General features: G+C 49.4%; 1 protein-coding gene across 3 annotated transcripts in view; it reads left to right on the plus strand.

Moving 5' to 3' along the window:
* Positions 1 to 14,064, plus strand: part of STAB1 (stabilin 1) — a 367,238-nt gene that overhangs the window by 52,100 nt on the left and 301,074 nt on the right. For all 3 annotated transcript variants that reach the window (XM_083156377.1, XM_083156378.1, XM_083156379.1), the window contains exon 5: positions 13,567 to 13,636. In XM_083156377.1, coding sequence (XP_083012503.1) covers positions 13,567 to 13,636 — 70 coding nt within the window. The remainder of the gene's footprint in view (positions 1 to 13,566; positions 13,637 to 14,064) is intronic.

Consider the following 14,064-nt stretch of genomic DNA (forward strand, 5'->3'; position numbering starts at 1 on the left):
GGTGCTGTCCTCGATGCCCCTGGGCGGTGGGCATCGAGCTGATGGTTTTGTGTAAAAAATAGAATAAAAACCATTGTTTTTTACTGTGGCACTACAAGTGCCAGCAAGCCTCCCCAGCAAGCTGGGACTTGGATAACCACAAGTCCCAGCCTGCTGGGCATTAAAGGGCCCGCTGGGTCTTGTAGTGCCACCGTAAAAAAAATAGTTAAATAAAACACACTGACACCCGTTTTAAATAAAAGTTTAATACACACATTACATACATACTGATACTTACCTTTCTTGATCCCGTAGGTAGCCCTGGTCCTGATGTCCTGTGTCGTCCTCCAGGTCCATGTCGGCTGTCTGCGTCGTCCTCCAGGTCCATGTCGACGGTCCGTGTCGTCCTCCAGGTCCATGGCGGTGTCCGGGTCCGAAGAAATCCATGTTGGAGCTGTGGAAGGAAATCCTACTCACCTGTTCCTGCGCTGAAGAAGTCTTCTCTTGATCCGACGTAGTCCAGGTAATCTTCCTGCTGTCGCCGGTCCCCGCTGTCTCCGCTGTCCGTGCATCGCGCTGAGGAGAGATGCTGAAGTTTCATATTCGGCGCCTCTCCTCAGACTGAATTCTATTGGCCGCCTAGCAGGCCAATCAGGAGCCGAGAAAGTCGGCTCCTGATTGGCCTGCTAGGCGGCCAATAGAATTCAGTCTGAGGAGAGGCGCCGAATATGAAACTTCAGCATCTCTCCTCAGCGCGATGCAGAGACAGCGCAGACAGCGGGGACCGGCGACAGCAGGAAGATTACCTGGACTACGTCGGATCAAGACAAGACTTCTTCAGCGCAGGAACAGGTGAGTAGGATTTCCTTCCACAGCTCCAACATGGATTTCTTCGGACCCGGACACCGCCATGGACCTGGAGGACGACACGGACCGTCGACATGGACCTGGAGGACGACGCAGACAGCCGACATGGACCTGGAGGACGACACAGGACATCAGGACCAGGGCTACCTACGGGATCAAGAAAGGTAAGTATCAGTATGTATGTAATGTGTGTATTAAACTTTTATTTAAAACGGGTGTCAGTGTGTTTTATTTAACTATTTTTTTTACGGTGGCACTACAAGACCCAGCGGGCCCTTTAATGCCCAGCAGGCTGGGACTTGTGGTTATCCAAGTCCCAGCTTGCTGGGGAGGCTTGCTGGCACTTGTAGTGCCACAGTAAAAAACAATGGTTTTTATTCTATTTTTTACACAAAACCATCAGCTCGATGCCCACCGCCCAGGGGCATCGAGGACAGCACCAGGCTTCAGCCTGGTCAGGTAAGTCCTGGAGGGGGGGGACCCCTTTATTGGGGGGGTCCCCACTCCCCCAGGGCCCCTGGCCAGGCTGACTGGTCGGTAGGGTTAATGCTTTGGCCGGGGGGACTTGCATAAAAAGTCTCCCCCCGGCTGTGGCATTACCCGCTGGCTGGTTTTGCCTGGGGCTGGTTCTTGAAATACGGGGGACCCCTAGTCATTTTGTCCCCCGTATTTTGGGAACCAGCCCCAGAGCAGGAGCCTGGGGCTGGTTGTTAAAAATCGGGGAACCCCTATTTGTCGGGTTCCCTGATTTTTAATTACCGGCTCCAGGCTCTGTCAGCCTGGTGCTGGTTTCGGCTGTGGGGGGGACCCCACGCCGTTTTTTTTTTAAATTTATTTATTTTTCTATTTTTTTTACACCATGCAGCCTGCACGGATCTGACTGATCCGTGCAGACTGCTAGAAATAATTCGTATTAGCAGCCGTATATACGGCCGCTAATACGAATCATTACACCATCGGAGGGTTACAAAGCAGTCGTATATGACTGCTTTGTAACTGATCCTCCGGAACACGACTTTGCATACGACTTAAACAGTCGTATGCAGTCGTAGGGGAAATACCAATACGAAAAACTAGGTTTTTCATATTGGTAAATTTCCCCCATAATGCCCACATGAGAAGTGCTGCTTATGTGGTGGCCGGGGTGCGCAGGGAGGATTCTCCCCTTACCTTGCGTCTTTAGGGCACTTCAGGTTCTTCAGATTCCCCGTGGACAGGAGAGGGACACTTCAATGAAGAGGACACGTTCTGCAGTACAACTCGAATTTATTATAAATTAGATGCAGCCTTTGCCCACTGACCCTCACGGCGGAGCAGTGACTGCAGGTTAAGGCAACGGTAATGAACAACAGGTAATTACGAAACAATTTTCCTGAATACAATTGGTTATCACAATGAAACAATAGTACAGAGTAACGCGCCGTTCAGGCGCTGAACGACTTGTGAGGTCTGGTAATACCAATAGTAGCTGGCCTTAACAGAATACGTACGTACCCACTCGGGTCTACAGGCTTCACGTGTTCGAAGTACCGTGACGGCGGTCGGGGTCAAACACCCCCGCTTTGACGTTACTACTGGATTAATGAGTCAACACGGTACCGTTAACACTGAAGGCTACGTTCAACATGTACACATATCAGCACATATATAAAATACCACAATAGCAACCATAACAGTAGGCAATAATCTGACTAGCTGGTGCACCAGTCTAGAATCTTAACTATAACCCTGAGGTGACGTCACCATTTATATAACTCAGTCCCGGGGTACCTGTGCACAGGGCTTCTTCCGGAAGGCATAAGATCACGGTGGTCTCTTTGGGGTACAGGCTTGAGACCTAGGGGTTAATTGACCAAGTCCCCTGTGACAATTATACTTTATGGCCCAAGAGCAGAAGTTCCTTGTTTTGCCCAGTAGAGGGCAAGGTTCCCTCACAGACTGAAGGGTTTTCTGGATGAAAAGGTGATCCCAATGAAAGTGGGGAGTAGTCAGAGTGGCGACAGGGCATACTATGCGTCCTGATTAACCCTTCCTTAGGGCAGGTGGCGACTGAATTCCCAGGGGGGACTTGACACGGGGAGGTGGCAGGGAGCCTTGCAATTACAGGGGTGTAGGGGGAAACGACTGCGCATGGAGGGGGTGCAGAGAGTCAGTACCTGATGGCTGGGATCTGCTGCAGGCTCCTGCCTGTCACGATCTCCCGCTGGGGCTGGATGCTGTCCTCCTTGATGGGCATTCACTAGTGCGGGCGCTGCAGCCGCAGCGTTGCCGCACTCAGTGACCTTCCTGCCTCTTGTGGCTGTCGGCTGGGCTGGTCTCTAGCACCCCGGACTGGAGTGAGGCTCTGCCCGGCGTTCCCTGCACATCTCGGTCGCGCGGGGTGAGGGAGGCTGTCAGTCACCCGCCGCGACTCTTGCTCAGCTGCAGCGTTTCACGGTCCCTCTCTCTCTTCTCCGGCCGGCTCTCCGTCCCTGCACGCTGACTCTGAACGTCCGGTTCTTGCGCTGACGTGCACACGCGTGAGGACCCCTCTCCTCTTCCTTCTCCGCCCCTCCTTTTCTCCTCCAATCTCCTTGCCCCCTCACCTGCCTGTCATCCCAAGCGCGCGAAGTCCCGGGGAAAAGTTAACCCCTTCTCCCCTGCACTGGGACCGGCACTTGGGCTGTTAACCCCTTTGTGCCCTGGAAAGGGGTGTGTGGGCAATAAAGGTCCGAGGCACCACATTCACCCCCGCTTGAAAGGATGCGTGTCCCCGCGCATCGTAACACAACAAATAATTGTCCTTTTGCTCCAATTACATATTTACAACAGTTATGATAACGGTGCCTTACATTCCACAGTACGTACACAACAGGTTATTGCCAAATATCTAATCCTGGTACCGCCGGGGAAGTGTACCCCGAGTACTCCTTTCGGAGCGCCTTAGCTCAGACTCGGGGGCCACCTGCTCGGCCGCGCGAGGCGCGATTAATTCAACTGGCGACCTAGGCTGGGCTCGCCGTGGCATAATGGACCAGCCCACCATCATCAATAGCTCGAGAGGGTCAGTGGGCAGTGGAGGCGAGAGGACCACTTCACCCTTCGGCTCTTTATCCCCATCATCCTTTGGTGCTGCCTTTAGCTTCTGGTCCGGTCTTAGGCGGAGCCTACGCTGACTTCTGTGGGCCGATGCTGGAGGGGCACCGTCGAACTTCGAGGTCTGGCCACCCGCCACTATCAACATGGATTCGACTGCGTGCGAGTTCAGCCCCCGCTTGGGGTTCACTTCTGTGTGTGGCCGCTTCTTCCTCATTGGCTCACTCCGTACTCGAACCTGAGAGCTCTGTTGGTCACATCCGGATGCTTTCCCGTTACTTCTTCCTACCCCATCTTCTGTTTCTTCGGGGTACACACCGCTCCATCGGGGTGGATCTTTCGGGGGGTAGTACCGTGGATGACTTCTGTGGCTTGGGTAATCCCAACGGTGCTCTCTTCTTGCGGCATATTGGGTACCTCTGACTGGAACGCCACCAGGGCCAGTGACGTCGGCTGCCCGGAGGCCCTTTCTTCCCCTGATGATGTCGAATTCCACCGGCTCTCCGGCCCCAAGACTTCGATAGGAATCTGTTGCATTTTTCTTCTCGATAGCTGTGAAATGGACGAAGATATCCCTTGCTGCGTCAACACAATTAATGAAACCGTATCCCCGTTGTACGTGAAACCAAACCACTCTTCCCTGGTTCTTCATGCGGGTTGGAGGGTGACGATCCGGGGTGGCAGATAACTCGCTTGCACCTATATAGCATTGTCTGCCGTAACAAGCCTGCCCATCTTCGGGAGCTGGACCTACGCTTCCTGTCCTCCCCGAGGCTCGGCCCTTGACCTCGGGGCGTTGGGGTTTAAAGCTTCGTCCTGGTCGCAACCTCTCTCTGTGTGTCCAGCCTCTTGGCTTTGGTGGTGCATCAGACGTCCCTGTCCCTCAAACTGGTCGGGAGGCTGCCGTCCATACTCTCGGGGCGGTTCCCACCTGCTTCGGGCTGGTCTTTGTCTTTCGGCTCTCCATTTTGGCTCCGAGTAATTCTGTGCCGGCGAGCTCGCCATTCGGCGCATCTCCCTCTGCATCTCTGCCATCCCTATGATCAACCCCTCCATTTGTTTCTGGAGTGTCTGCATTGCGTACCCGTCGGGCTGTTGGCCACCCTGTACCGCCAAGTCGTAGGGCCATTTCGCCTTCTCCGTGCCCCTGGCTGTGGCTCCGGTTGAGTTTGCTCCTTCTTTGAAGCCGATCAGTTCTGGATACTCCTCTTCCCTATTTTTAGGGTTACCAATGATAGCGAGGGCAGCCGTCTTGAAGTCCCGGAAGGTCTTGCCAGGTATCTGCGACCTCAGCAGCCGTAACTGGACCTTGACATTTTCTTGGGCCACCCCTTCGACAAATTGAACTGTTAAGGCCTCGTCGGCGTTTCGCACCTCCTCCGGGTCCACTGCTTGAATAGCCTTTAACGTCTCCTGTAGGCTCAGGGCGTAGTCCCGTAGGGACTCATTTGGCCGTTGTTTGCGAGCGTACAATTTCATCTTCAGCTCAGGGATGGTCTTCGTTTCAAATGTTGTGAAGATTTTCTTTAGCATGTCTGTCGCACTTTTTCTATCTTCCATTGGCCATGAGGCCACTTCTCTGCGCGCCGACCCAGTCAGCTGCCCCATCAGCATTTCCACCTTCTGCTGTTCGCTAGGCTTATACATCCGGAACGTGGATTCTATGTTGTTCCTGAAGTCTGCAAATGGGGTTTTCTGTAGCCGGTCATCGTCTCCGCTGTAGGTCAGGAGCCACGGGGCTCCGAAGTAGTACGGCAGGGTGATAGCCGCACCCGGTGTTGCGTCTTGAGCGTCCAGTTCTTGATTCTGTGGGTTTGGCGGCTCTGCCGCCCCTCCGCCTTGTTGCTGTTCCATTTTTCACTGCTCTCCTTGTTAACACGGATCCTGTTCGTGACGCCAAAAGAGATGTGGTGGCCGGGGTGCGCAGGGAGGATTCTCCCCTTACCTTGCGTCTTTAGGGCACTTCAGGTTCTTCAGATTCCCCGTGGACAGGAGAGGGACACTTCAATGAAGAGGACACGTTCTGCAGTACAACTCGAATTTATTATAAATTAGATGCAGCCTTTGCCCACTGACCCTCACGGCGGAGCAGTGACTGCAGGTTAAGGCAACGGTAATGAACAACAGGTAATTACGAAACAATTTTCCTGAATACAATTGGTTATCACAATGAAACAATAGTACAGAGTAACGCGCCGTTCAGGCGCTGAACGACTTGTGAGGTCTGGTAATACCAATAGTAGCTGGCCTTAACAGAATACGTGTTCGAAGTACCGTGACGGCGGTCGGGGTCAAACACCCCCGCTTTGACGTTACTACTGGATTAATGAGTCGACACGGTACCGTTAACACTGAAGGCTACGTTCAACATGTACACATATCAGCACATATATAAAATACCACGATAGCAACCATAACAGTAGGCAATAATCTGACTAGCTGGTGCACCAGTCTAGAATCTTAACTATAACCCTGAGGTGACGTCATCATTTATATAACTCAGTCCCGGGGTACCTGTGCACAGGGCTTCTTCCGGAAGGCATAAGATCACGGTGGTCTCTTTGGGGTACAGGCTTGAGACCTAGGGGTTAATTGACCAAGTCCCCTGTGACAATTATACTTTATGGCCCAAGAGCAGAAGTTCCTTGTTTTGCCCAGTAGAGGGCGAGGTTCCCTCACAGACTGAAGGGTTTTCTGGATAAAAAGGTGATCCCAATGAAAGTGGGGAGTAGTCAGAGTGGTGACAGGGCATACTATGCGTCCTGATTAACCCTTCCTTAGGGCAGGTGGCGACTGAATTCCCAGGGGGGATTTGACACGGGGAGGTGGCAGGGAGTCTTGCAATTACAGAGGTGTAGGGGGAAACGACTGCGCATGGAGGGGGTGCAGAGAGTCAGTACCTGATGGCTGGGATCTGCTGCAGGCTCCTGCCTGTCACGATCTCCCGCTGGGGCTGGATGCTGTCCTCCTTGATGGGCATTCACTAGTGCGGGCGCTGCAGCCGCAGCGTTGCCGCACTCACTGACCTTCCTGCCTCTTGTGGCTGTCGGCTGGGCTGGTCTCTAGCACCCCGGACTGGAGTGAGGCTCTGCCCGGCGTTCCCTGCACATCTCGGTCGCGCGGGGTGAGGGAGGCTGTCAGTCATCCGCCGCGACTCTTGCTCAGCTGCAGCGTTTCACGGTCCCTCTCTCTCTTCTCCGGACGGCTCTCCGTCCCTGCACGCTGACTCTGAACGTCCGGTTCTCGCGCTGCCATGCACACGCGTGAGGACCCCTCTCCTCTTCCTTCTCCGCCCCTCCTTTTCTCCTCCAATCTCCTTGCCCCCTCACCTGCCTGTCATCCCAAGCGCGCGAAGTCCCGGGGAAAAGTTAACCCCTTCTCCCCTGCACTGGGACCGGCGCTTGGGCTGTTAACCCCTTTGTGCCCTGGAAAGGGGTGTGTGGGCAATAAAGGTCCGGGGCACCACATTTACGCACATAGGTCTTGATTTAGAGATGAGCGCAAGAGTGTGGAAATCGCTATTCGGCATTTACTGCACTTCTGCTTATGCGCCCAAACACCCATGCGCAGCACCCCTGTTGCCAAGAGTTTTTTTGGTTTGATTTTTTTTTTTTATCTATTTTTTGGATTTTTTGAAACACAAGAATATAAAGACAGTGAACACTGTACAGTAGAGTGGTATTCACAAAACAGTGCATTTGGATAAAGTCATATATGTACAGATATTTATGTAGCAAGACAGCAAAGATATAAGCAAAGAAATATCCAGAGAGAACAAACTTTTATATATCGTCCAATCATTTGTCAAGTTAAAATGGTGGCTGTGAAATAAAACATGTACCAGTGCAAACAATCACAATCAATATAAAGTAATATCAAATGATACTAGAAAAGAAAGAGAAGAGTGAGATGGGGGAGGACAAGGAGAGAAGGGTGACGAATGAAGGGAAGGGGAAACAACCTGAAGATGCTTTGAATAAGATTAAGACATATGAACAATAATACATGAAAAATAAGAAAACAGTACGTAAATCAAATATTCAGAAAAAATTGCTGTAAAAATGGCGCTCTGTAAAAGTGGAGTCTGAGCGCTCTAGTGTTCAGACTCCGAAGCGCAGTGGAGGTTCATGCATATGCAGTAGGGTCTGAGCACTACAGCGCTCAGACCCTACTGCTCCTGGCAGAGAGGAGGGGCCCGGCCAAGGAGGCTACACAGGGGCCTCCTCCTTTCCAAAGACTCCCCTCTGTATATTGATTTTTACCTAACATGCCTTGATACCTAGTGGATTTCAAATATTTAACATGGAGGGCATGCAGCAGATATCGCCTTTCTGACCACAAACCAGCCGTCCCTCTGTCAGCCCCTGATAATAATGAATGTGCCATCTGACTGCCGTACACTCTCATTCGGTACAGAGCACCTAAACCAGGAGTTAGATCTGCCCCCAGCTCTTCGCTCTTATCAGAGCTCTTCTCCCAGCAAGGACACTATGCTAAATTCCTAACATTTCCAATTTTCTAATTTAAGTGAAGAAAATAATAACCACATTAAAAGTGCAGGTTGTGATAATACAGATTGTGACCCTATCTACTTGGTCACCTCACATGTGATTTGATTCTTGCCTTGTTTCCATAACTACAATATCCCTATAGGTATCTAAAACATGTTTTAATTCACCTATCATATTAACTGCGTGCAACTTTTTGGGACATTAAGGCATGTATGGGAACAAGAAAAATTGCCAATTTAAGTTAAAATTGGCATTGCATCCAAATTATTGCCATGGTGACTGCTAGATCCCTTTCTCCCTTAATATCTAGAAGTCAAAATTTCTGGTGACCTTAATGACTAGGTTTACTATACTATCCCTTTAAACCGGGACACTAATGAGCTACACAGGTTCTGTCTCTGGTTGACGTCAGGCATTTCACTAAGTTTTAATCAGTCACAGAACCTGTGTAATCCCAGGGAGTGTATGGTAAGTAAACCTATTAATAATAAAGTCAAAATAATGAATCTGATTTCAGTAACTCCATGCAGGTGAAAATATATCCTCATTTTAGTCAGTCTTTGTGCAGTGTGTCCATTAATCCCCCACCAGCGATGTCAGACTCACTGATCTGTAGTTTCCAGCCTCCTCTGTACTTCCACTGTTGTAGAGTGGAACCCAGGGCGAGATTAAAAGTGGAGCGGATACAGTGGCGTAACTATTAAATATGCGCCCCTCTGCCAAAAATTTTGGCAGCGCCCCCCCCAAGTACAGTTAACACCCCCCAACCCTGCCTTACCTTTGCGCTAGGACCTGTCCGGGACCTGCTCTCCCAGCTCCTGCTGATAATGAAAAGTGACACTCACAAACTGGCTGCCGCCACTGCTACCTCCTCTAGCATCTTCAAAAACTGTCTGCTGTATGGGGGCAGCCATTTTGTGAGCTTCACATTTTTTATTAGCAGAAGAAGTTTTACTTACAAAATTATGCAATTTTTACACTTTTACATATTTAGGGACAGATTCTCAAAGCTTCAAAAGTGATGAAATGGAGAATGATAAACAGCCAGCCAATCCGCTCCTATCTGCCATGTCACAGACTGTGTTTGAAAAATGTCAGGCAGGAGCTGATTGGCTGTTTATCACTCTCCATTTTATCACTTTTGAAGCTTTCAGAATCTGGCCCTTAATGAGGCATTGCTCTGATAGTATAAAGGTGTATATGCTTCTATGGCCCTAGCCACACCCCTAAAGCACTGGTCCCAGCTCCGATGCTTCTCATAATAAGAGGCAGAGGCAGAACTCTGGGAGGCAATGGAGTCATCTGCCGCCGGGCTCCTGCTCCCAAGGGGGCACCTCTCCTCCCCTGCGAGTTTGAATCAATTCATTGAAAGCCGTTGATATTGCTTCTATGGCTGACTCCCCTCTTAGCAGGACCATAGATGTCACACTCTCTTTATTCTAAACATAATAACCATAACATACACACATGCATACATATATTTATATAAGATGGTGTGTGTGTGTTGGGGGGCACCAATATTTATCTTGCCTCCGGGCAACTGGGACAAACTTACGCCACTGATAAGAGGCATTTAAACATTTTCATCTGCAGGCCCATGTTGCTCAGAATCCAGCCCTGGTGGGACCTCATTTCTCTTTTCCAGCTCTGTGAGAATATACCAGTTATTTGTGACCAGTTGTGTAATTCTGTTAAATAACTACCATAGAATGCTTTAATCTAAGAAGTGTCCCAATTGGCTCTATTCATTCTATTTGTATTTTTAGTTTTGAGAGCTGTTTCAGGCTGTTAATGGTTTCATTCCTAACCTGTTTGCATCAATATTCTTTTACTTACCTGGTTTCACTATATCTCTCTCTCTACTGTACTAGGGTGGCCAATCCTATGACTGGCGGGATCCTGGGATTTGGCCCTAAAATTGCCAGGATTGGAGTTTCCAATCCCGGGATTTTGGGATTAGACTGCGCTCAGACACAGATTCATAGCAAATAAGAGAAAAAACATAAGTAGATTTATGTCTTGGGTGCACTGGGATCAGTTACCAATACAGTGTTTGACTTTTATATTGTATGTATTAAAATTGTTCAATATAATAAACACCACTACTGTATATAAGTAGTGGGTGGCACCTCATGAGAGCCTCATATGAATTTAACTCCACATAATGGGGTTTATTCTAGTTCATTCTTTCTGACAAAATCCTTCTTAGATGGACAAAACCATCTACAGGGGGGCAGATGTAACATGTGCAGAGAGAATTAGATTTGGGTGAGTTATTTTGTTTCTGTGCAGGGAAAATACTGACTGCATGATTTTACACTTCAATATAGATCTCACTTTGAAGAAAAACCCCACCCAAATCTAATTCTCTCTGCACAAGTTACATCTGCCCCACCCGCAGTGCACATGGTTTTGTCCATCTAAGAAGGATTTTGTCAGAAAGAATGGACTAGAATAACCCCCTATGTTAGGAGTGGCATCTGGGAGTGGGCAGTGGCCTTTATTCAGATCTGATCGTAGTACAAATTTGGGTACTTATGTAGTATCTGGGCTGCCGATTTTTTGATTGTATGCCTTAAGTTAAGGCATACAATCAGATGCGATGCGATATCGCATCGCATCGCATCGCATCCGACCATCGGATGCGATGACCCGATTTTTCCATAGGAATCAATGTTAAAATGATTCCTATGGAAAAAGGGGTCCTTTTCATTCCCCTACTATCCAAGTGGGCATGGAGTTGGATATAAACCTGTGGCGAGCGTAGCGAGCCACCGAGCCCGAAGCGTGGCGAGCGAAGCGAGCCCCGCGAGGGGACGGTATTCGTCCCCTCGCGGGGCTCGCTTCGCTCGCCACGCTTCGGGCTCGGTGGCTCGCTACGCTCGCCACAGGTTTATATCCAACTCCATGCCCACTTGGATAGTAGGGGTATGAAAATGACCCATTTTCCCCATTGAATTCCATGTTAAAATGAACTCAGTCCATTTTAACATTGATTCCTATAGAAAAATCGGGTCATCGCATCGCATCGCATCGCATGGTCGCATGCGATGCGATGCGATCTCCCGATCCGACCCGATTTAGAAATCGGCAGCCCAGTTACTACATAAGTACCCAAATTTGTTTGGAAAAAGAGCAAAACCATGTGCACTGCAGGTAGGGCAGATGGAACATGTGCAGAGAGAGTTACATTTGTGTGAGTTATTTTGTTTCTGTGCAGGGTAAATACTGTCTGCATTATTTTTACACTGCAATTTAGATTTCAGTTTCAACACACCCCACCCAAATTTATTTATTAACAGTTTCTTATATAGCGCACACATATTGCGCAGTGCTTTACAGAGGATATTTGAACATTCACATCAGTCACTGCCCCAGTGGAGCTTACAATCTATACTCCCTACCACATGTACACGCACACACAGACATTCTAGGGTTAATTTTGTTGGGAGCCAATTAGCCTAACCATATATTTTTGGATTGTGGGAGGAAACCGGAGTACCCGGAGGAAACCCACGCACGTACGGGGAGAATATACAAACTCCGCACAGTTAGAGCCATGGTGGGAATCAAACCCATGACTTCAATGCTGTGAAGCAGTGATGCTAACCACTACACCATCCGTACTGCCCCAAATTGAACTCTCTCTGCACATGTTACATCTGCCCACCTGCAGTGCACATGGTTGTGCCCTTTTTCCAAACAAATTTGTACTGCGATCAGATCTGAATATGGGCCAGTAGGAGAGACCAGAGTAAGAAATGTATATCAATGCGGGATACCCTTTGCTATAACCATTATGCACTCAGACACTGCCCTGCTGCTGACTTGATCAGAGGTCACACAGCACAGGCCACCAAATGCACCTCCTGCCCTGCTCCTGGTGGCACTGCCTGGCCGCACCACTTGCCCTGTTCCCAGCCACACTGCCCTCCTCGCTCTTGGCTGCACTGCCCGCTCCCAACTGCACCCGCACTTTTTTTTTTTTATTAGGGAAGCTAATCCCAGGAAGCCCGGGAGTCCTATTTTTCCAATCCCAAATCCCAGGATTTATCAAAATTGTAACTAAAGCCAATATACATAATGTTATATAATAAGTATTGGTACTCTTTACCTAGAACGGCGCCCACGATTTTGATCTTGGGCATCGCAAGTAAAAAAATCACGTCGGTCGCATCGCATGCGACCTATAAATCGCATGCGATGCGACCGACGCGATTACCGCGATTTCACATAGGGAACAATGTTAAATGTCCCAATTGTCCCGATTTTACATAGGGAACAATGTTAAATGGCCCACAGAGCCCAAATAGGCACCCTCAAGTGTGAAATGGCCCCCCCAATTGTTAACGCCACCCCACGATCAACGTCAACCCGAAGCGTGGCGAGCGCAGCGAGCCCGCGAGGGGCTGCGGTACGCGTCCTCCGACCTTTTCATACCCCCACTATCCACGTCGGCGTGGAGTTGAGAATAGAAAGTGTGGCAAGCGCAGCGAGCCACCGAGCCCGCGTCCCCTTGCGTGCTCCACAGGTATCCGCGTCCCCACGCGGGGCTTGCTACGCTCGCCACGCTTCGGGCTCGGTGGCTCGCTGCGCTCGCCACACTTTCTATTCTCAACTCCACGCCGACGTGGATAGTGGGGGTATGAAAAGGTCGGAGGACGCGTACCGCCGCCCCTCGCGGGCTCGCTGTGCTCGCCACGCTTCGGGTTGACATTGATCGTGGGGTGGCGTTAACAATTGGGGGGGGCATTTCACACTTGAGGGTGGCTATTTGGCCTCTGTGGGCCATTTAACATTGTTCCCTATGTAAAATCGGGTCAATTGGGCCATTTAACATTGTTCCCTATGTGAAATCGCGGTAATCGCGTCGGTCGCATCGCATGCGATTTTTGGTCGCATGCGATGCGACCGACGCGATTTACATTTTAACATGTATTTCTATGTGAAATCGCGGGCATCGCATCGGTCGCATCGCATGCCATTATAATGACATGTGATGTACATGCGATGCCCGCGATGGGCGCCGTTCTAGGTAAAGAGTACCTAAGTATTTTTAATTTGTTATTATTTGCCATACATCTTTGAAATCATTTTAAACAATGTAATACTGTCTTAACTCTCATATGTGCAGGAGGGCTTCTCCGGTTTTTCCTGCAACCAATGTTCTGATCCATTTCTGTATGGAGCGAACTGTAACTCTGGTAAGTCATACATTATAATGAAGTTGACCACGATACTCATAATAATGAGAATAATATAACAAACTGGTGATCACAATGATTTTGCAGCAGCCTCCTGTATGGTTGTTTAATGTTTCGAATGGCCAAATACTGAGTAATATTGCATTATCCTTGATTCAATATCAATGTGTCCTAACTCACAGGTACATATCCATGACTATTGATTCATGCTCAGGATTGGCTATGATGGGGATCTTGCTAGGTGACCCCAGACTGCAGTTTCAGCAGGATAAATAGGGTTTTCTGGCCCTGATCGTAAAAGAGATTCACAAGTAACTGGTAACATGACTGAGGCACAAATTAATAACATTTTGTCTATCATTGCCATCAGTGTCAGACTGGGACATGAAGGGACACCTGGAATTGCAGCCTAAGCTTAGCGGGTGTGG

This window comes from Crinia signifera, chromosome 8 (genome assembly GCF_055691185.1).
Source record: "Crinia signifera chromosome 8, ASM5569118v1, whole genome shotgun sequence".
NCBI lineage: Eukaryota > Metazoa > Chordata > Amphibia > Anura > Myobatrachidae > Crinia > Crinia signifera.